The 7,707-nt window shown below is 37.4% G+C and overlaps 1 protein-coding gene across 1 annotated transcript; it reads left to right on the forward strand.

Annotated features, from left to right (window-relative positions):
* Positions 1–1,170: 1,170 nt before the first annotated feature.
* Positions 1,171–6,797, forward strand: cabp5a (calcium binding protein 5a). Its single transcript, XM_024008500.2, has 7 exons — positions 1,171–1,374; positions 2,260–2,309; positions 3,675–3,705; positions 4,099–4,242; positions 4,569–4,678; positions 6,072–6,219; positions 6,535–6,797. The coding sequence occupies exons 2-7, from the start codon at positions 2,262–2,264 to the stop codon at positions 6,561–6,563; spliced, it is 510 nt and encodes a 169-aa protein (XP_023864268.1). The 5' UTR covers positions 1,171–1,374; positions 2,260–2,261; the 3' UTR covers positions 6,564–6,797.
* The last annotated feature ends 910 nt before the right edge of the window (positions 6,798–7,707 follow it).

Consider the following 7,707-nt stretch of genomic DNA (forward strand, 5'->3'; position numbering starts at 1 on the left):
TGAAATGTTTTCAATATATACAATTGTGCAGAATATACTGTACATATTTTTACGTTGCTCTCTTGATCTGTGTCTCACTTCTATGAAGTCGACATACAGTCTGTGTTACTCATTTTGTGTATTGTCGCTACAAGTTGATTTTCTAAATCCAATCCTCAAATACCCTTTCCATTGATGCCTCTGTAAACATAGGTAGGATTACTGTCACGCCCTGACCGTAGATTGCTTTGTATGTTTCTATTTTTAGTTTGGTCAGGGTGTGATGTGGGTGGGTATTCTATGTTGTAGGTCTAGGTTTTCTATTTCTATGTGTTTGGCCTGGTATGGTTCTCAATCAGARGCAGCTGTCTATCGTTGTMTCTGATTGAGARCCATACTTAGGTAGCCTGTTTTCYCACYTKTGTTKGTGGGTGGTTATTTYCTGGTTAGTGTTGTTRCACCTGTCAGAACTGTTCGTTGGTCGTTTTGTTGTTTTTGTTCGTGTATTCATYTTGATTAAAAGTATTATGGATACGTACCACGCTGCACTTTGGTCCTCTTCTCTTTCTCCAGWCGACAATCGTTACAATTACACAAAGTCTGAGGCACAACTTCACTTTACTAATGCACATTAAACATGATAATCGAACATGCAACAACAGCACCCTATGATAAAATAATGGGTATCGAGAGCATTGAGGTAATCATTGAGCTAAAACAACATTTAGATAGTGATATGAATTAAAGAAAACTTTGCAAATAGTGCAGAATTTTATGAATGCATAAGAGCAAATGAGAACAAGTAATTGTATCCACAGTTGTATCTAATATGTGTGCRCCACTATACTTGTATTATGTTCCTCCTCCACCAGTCTATGTATACAGCCACCTTCTTTTATGAATATTTGTTGAATGATAATGATATCATTGAAATGTCACCACCACCCTAACTTATGAATTATATGTTGTAGTGCAAATTTCTGCTTGAAAATGAATAAAAAWATATAAATGGTATCTAATGTAAATGAATTGTATTTTACATTTGTTGTACTGTGAGTTGTTTCATTTTGTGACATAGGGGCAGAGTTTACTAATGGGACAACCGATTCGATCATCCRTGACCAGCCTTCCAAACCCTCCCCCATCCCCCTCCTGTCACTCATATAACCCCTCCATCCTAAATGCAACCTCAGACACACCACACCTTCTCACCATCCTCACAGAATTCAAGAGTGTCGGTCAGTCAGACAGAGAGGCAGGGCAGACTGYTGAAAGAGGGAGTGGACACATATAGAGCAGAGGGAAAACGAGGAGAAGAGAGAAAGAGGGCTATCCACTCATCTCCGACAGTAGGGATATTGATGCACATACTTGAGTGAAGAGGAAAATAAAACGGTAAGTGAATATACACCATTCTGTTTTGTTTACAAAATAGCAACATTTGCAGATTAACATCATGACGATAATGCCTGCATTAATTTACTGTGTGACAGTCATWTGTGGATTAAAAAGCCTACAATGGAAATGGAATGGAAACTACAATGGATTTTCACCATGCATATAGTTTTAGTATCAATACATACTATCGCAAATGTTTTATAAACAACCGCACTCTTATCCAGAGTGACTTGCTAGGGTTAAGCGCCTTGCTCATGGGCATATCGACAGATTGTCACCTAGTCGGCTCGGTGATTCGAACCAGCAACCTTACGGTTTTACTGGCCAACCACGTTGACCACTGCCGCTATACTGTTAGGTTACCTGCCCACACAACGCACGCACGCACGACACGCACGCACGCACGCACGCACGCACGCACGCACGCACACAACACCACACACACACAACACACACACACTACAAAACTTGCCTTTTGTGAACTAACACCGCACTGACCCCCTACTAGCACTGACTTTGCTGATAGCTACTTTACTGAGGAAAAATGTTCTTACTATTACTGAGCATGTGTGGTTGTCGCACCTAGCTATCTTAAGATGAATGCACTAACTGTAAGACGCTTGGATAAGAGCGTCTGCTAAATAACTCAAATGTAAATGTAAAGTACAAACACCAAAGTACAAACATGTACTTTAAATATGAACATATATATATAATCTGTAGATCACAAAAACAAACTAGTCAGTGCAGACTAATCCTGTCCCCCCCCCCCCCCCCCCCAGTGTGCAATACAGAAGAGTAGAGTACAATAAAGTAAAATACACTTAATTAAAGAAAGACAAGGGACCTTTGCTAATCTTTGACTGTTTCCCTATCTAACAGACATGAGTTTAGGAGCAGCATGCGTCTTCCTGAGGGGAGGGAAGCATATTGTAAGTTTTACAAACATTTTATTCTAAAATATGCTGTATGTGTGGAAGTGCTGGCAAACTAATATGATATGTTGAGTGGATTGTGAGAAAAAAAATATTATAGAGAGAGAGAGACATATTTATGTAATTTTTTCCCCTTTTGTACTTGAACTATTTGCACATCGTTACAACACTGTACACAGCCATAATATGACATTTGAAATGTCTCCATTCCTTTGTAACATTTGTGAGTGTAATGTTTACTGTTCATTTTTTATTGTTTATTTCACTTTTGTTTATTATCTATTTCACTTGCTTTGCCGATAAAGCCATTTGAATTTAATTTAATTGAGAGAGAGTGAGAGAAAGAGAGAAAGATGGGCATTATCTCTCTACCTGCTAGCAGTGTTGGGGAAGCTACTTTGAAAATATAGTTTACCAAGCTACCAATTTATTCACACTGGAAGAAGTTAAGCTACACTAAAGCTACCCTTAAGAAAATGTAGTTTACTTAACTAAAGTTACTTTGATAAAGTCATTCATTACATTTATTAAAAAAACAACACACATATACAAACACAAACACAAAAGCTTAAGGATAACTTTAAGTATAGCTTAACTTCTTCTAATGTGAATAGACTACAATTTGCAAGGACAGATCACGTTCACAGCCATATGCTACCAGATTGTGCAATTTAGCATATTTAACATTAAAAAAAAAAATTAAGTGACAATTTTCGGTCTGATGCCGAAAAAGAAAATGAAGTATTGCCTACATCACCTATTTTTTAAATATTTTTTTTGCAAAAAAATGTAGATCCTGTAGTTAGCAACACCACTACATGGCAAAAAAGTAATTAACCAATGAAAAAACTACCTAGATTTGAATTTAGTTCAACTACCACCAAGCTACTGCAAATAATGTAGTTAAATTACTAGCTGAACTACGTGTGGTTCACTACTCCCCAAATATTGCCTGCTGGATGGGCATTATCTTCATACATGGGCATTATCTTCATATATGGGTAGCTGCCATGCACATGCACTCTGACCTCTCTAAATATCTGGGCATAATCTCATTTCAGTTTGTGTCATTTTAAATCAAAATGTTGGGTGCAATAGGGAAAGGATGCTTTTCATGTGTGAGCGCGCACGTGTGTGTGTGTGTGTGTGTGTGTGGCGCGTGTGTGTGAGAGAGAGTCGTAAAATATTAGGTGTTGTGTTACAGAGAAATATTTATTTGCATTATCATGCATCAAATGAAAAGCACACTTTATGGTAATATGTTAAATTGAAGTATTCTTCATGCAAATTACTACACCATCTGTCTAAGCAGACATTCTATCAAATCCGACATAAATTTACTCTGGTAAATACTGTTTGCAGGACAGAGAGCTGGCCGATGACGAAATTGAAGGTAAAAGAAAATTGTGTCAGCGTCATCTCACTCTTTCCATTTGTCCTCCATTCCATTTGGTCAATGTAACAGGGTTTCTAAGTTATATTAGTAACTTTTTACAACCAATTTCTAAATAATGCTCAATGTTGGTTGATTTATGATAAAATGGAAAATACTTTTTTTAAAGATTATCCTTACAGTAAATTTCAAATGTGCATCTACCAATTATGTTTCATTTATCATGTATCTTGAAGAAAACTCAAAAAAAGTCTTCATCTCATTATAGATGTACCCTCTGAAGCAAATGAAAACACAGAGAAGGAAATGTTCCAACTTCCCCAAGAGGTTTGCCAACTCTTGGTCTCTCACAGTATCTTTTTAGACTGATAAGTTGTTCCTACTGTCTCTCAGAGCTGCGCGAGGCGTTTACTGAGTTCGACAAGGACAAGGACGGGCTGATCAGCTGCAAGGACCTGGGCAACCTGATGAGGACAATGGGCTACATGCCCACTGAGATGGAGCTGATCGAGCTGAGCCAGAACATCAAYATGAACCGTGAGTCATTAGAAAATTCTCTGTTGAAAATTCCAGAAACTTTCCYAGGTTCTAGAAAATTCCCAGGTTTGTCAGAAATCCCGGTTGCAGGAATGAGGAGGGAATAAGCAGGGAGGGAATTCTCCAACTGGGGATCCTCCAACCAGGACTTCAGAAAAACCTGGGAACTTTAGGAAAGTTGCAGGAATTTAGCAACCCTAGAAGTAATTCAGATAAATATACAATACTGAAGAGGACCACARTACCAGAATAGCAGTCATAACTAGAGCAATTTAAGGTTAGTGGAACTCTCGTTATAATTGTTTAAATCTCTTCCAATTTCCTAGTTGGTGGGAGAGTAGACTTTGAGGACTTTGTTGAGCTGATGGCCCCAAAGCTGCTGGCTGAGACTGCTGGGATGATCGGCGTGAAAGAACTGAAGGAYGCTTTCAAAGAGGTGAGAGAGAGAAGTCATCCAAGTTCCCAGAATAACCCATCTGAAATGGTCAGGGAATTGTGCAAAGACAACCAACATGATACCCTAACAAAAAAAAACTTTCCTAATGCTCTCCCCATTCAACCATATCCAGTGGTGTAAGGTACTTAAGTAAAAATACTTAAGTCGTTTTTGGGGGGTATCTGTACTTTACTTTGCTATTTCTATTTTTGACAACTTTTACTCCACTACATTCCTAAAAGAATTCATGTACTTTTTACTCCATACATTTTTTCTGACACCCAAAAGTACTCGTTACATTTCTAATGCTTAGCAGGACAGGAAAATGGTCAAATTCACACACCTATCAAGAGAACATTCCTGGTCATCCCTACTGCCTTTGATCTGGTGGACGCCACAATCCTAAAACCACAATGTTTTTGTTAAATTATTGCCTAACTATTGGAGTGTTACACCCCTGGCTTGCCGTAATTAAAAAAAACAAGAAATTGTTTTGTCTGATTTGCTTAATATAATGAAAATGAAATGATTTTATACTTATACTTTGACTTCTGATACTTAAGAATATTAGCAATTGCATTTTACAGCAAGTTAAGTATTTTACAAACCAAATCTTTTAGACTTTACTCAAGTAATATTACTGTGTATTTTCACTTTTACTGGTGTGTCACGCTGGCATATAACGGAGGGGAGGCGAGAGCGAACAGGAAGAGCGTAATACGTTTTAAAAAATTAAAACCCAAATTACGGCGTGCCATTAAAGGCAATGGGGACGAACGAACCAAAACAAAAACACGTAACAAAAACACCATGTGAAACCCCAAACAACAGGCGGAGGCAGTTACGCCCCAAAAAACGAATAAATCGTTCTACTCAAACTATGGCATTAGGTTTTTTCCACCACTGACCATTAGAAAATCAAATGTTATTTGTCACATGTTGTGTAAACAACAGGCGTGATGACCAACAGTGAAATGGCTGTAACTAACAGGCTTATTTTTTCCATCAATTTGCAGAGTAAAGATAAAGATTTTTCAAATCTCAAATAAAAAGAGAAATAGTGACACGAGGAACAAATACATAGTGAATAACGAATAACAATAAATGAGTCCAGTGTGCGTGCATAGAGTCAGTGCAAGAGARTTAGTTCARTATCACCTTATCAAGACCATAATCMTACTCAGAACCACTTTTTTCTAGTTTTGTTATGATTTTGTATGATGGTAAGACTTTGTACATTCATACCATTCTCTTAACCAGGGTTTGGATCAATATTGTTTCAATTAGTCTGACTCAGTTTCATTGGAATTGTACTCTTCGCTACCCTCCGTTTAATAATATAATCTAGCTGGTTGATTATGCAAACTCAAATCCTTGCCCCCTCTCTGGTTAGTTTGACGCGGACGGAGATGGAGAGATCACAACAGAGGAGTTACGAAACGCCATGACCAAGCTGATGGGGGAGCACATGTCTCGAAGRGAGATTGACGCTGTGGTACGAGAGGCTGACAACAACGGTGACGGGACAGTAGACTTTGAAGGTAAGGAGAATTGACAACGGTCATCTAAACAACAACAAATAACATAGTCAGACGCTACAACACTCTAGACACAAACAGCAGTAACACAGACGTCAACAATGGCAGCATAGACAAAACAACATAGATGACAAAAAGACACAGCACCAATACACATTGACAYTGTTGTTGTTGACCATTGAATCCTACTGTGGGGAATGAGGAGCTATTTGCAGAATATAAGTGATAGAGATGTATGTATTAATTCATTAACTGTATTTATGTTTTGTACTGTATGTTTGTGTAGTATCTTACGTTCTCCTTTTTTCTCTCCCACAGAGTTTGTTAGAATGATGTCACGCCAGTGAGGAGTACTTCTTGGAAAAATAATTATTTCTCTCACACACACACGTTTGTATTACTATCCTTGTGGGGATCAAACAATTGATTCCCATTAAAATCCTATTTTCCCTAACCTCTAACCCTAAGCCTAAAATATCCTTGTTCCTTTTTGGGACATGCGAAATGTCCCCACACACACACACACACACACACACACACACACACACACACACACACACACACACACACACACACACACAATTGATACACAGCCACACATTAACAGAAGGAGAGAATGTCTATGCAATCTTCAGGATGCTTTTATGCAATTTGAAAAATGATATTAATACAATTATTTTATTAACACACACATAATACAATAAAAATATATAATACAATAATTAATAACATGACCACAAAATATACGTTTTTTTTTCTCAAGCACATACATTGTTTTATGTAATTTGTATATATATGGGAAATTATGCAATGCTATTTGTCTAGCTTGTGTTTTGTTTTGTTTTTGAAGGTATTCTACAATAAATTATTCTGAAAAAAATACTTTGGTTATGTTAACCCTATGTGAAATGAGCATTAACACACCATTCTGAATCCAATTTCGRTTGAACAATCACCCGTTATCAATGTCCATGCATATGATATTTGGCAGACATGATCAAACATATGATCTTGCAAGTATCTCTACACTAATGSGGCATTCACATGTTCGTYGGATGATTGAAACTTCCCAATAARGAGGTCATAAGTCCAACATGTTTGTGTTCAAGTACTTTTAAGTCAGAACAATTGTTCAACCARTAAGATTTTAGCTAGCTAGATAATAAAGTTATCTAGCTTGCTTATCATTGACAATATGGTCAAACTAGCTACATTATTCACCTTTACATATTTGTAATTGTCAAAAACTAATTTGTGGTAATCTTTTAGTTGAAAAAGTGAAAAGCCAGTGGTGAAACATCACAACTTGGTTAATTAACATTTTCTCTGAGTTTCCCACTTGAAAAAACAAAGGTGTAAATAAAAATAAAAGGGAGGGCGTGGGAAAAAAAAAAAGGAAGAGGGAGGGGGGAGGGGTGTCAAAAAAAAAAAAAAAAAAAAAAAAAAAAGGGGGGGGGGGGCGGGGGGGGGCGGGGGTGTGTGGATGGGGGG

This window comes from Salvelinus sp. IW2-2015, linkage group LG18 (genome assembly GCF_002910315.2).
Source record: "Salvelinus sp. IW2-2015 linkage group LG18, ASM291031v2, whole genome shotgun sequence".
NCBI lineage: Eukaryota > Metazoa > Chordata > Actinopteri > Salmoniformes > Salmonidae > Salvelinus > Salvelinus sp. IW2-2015.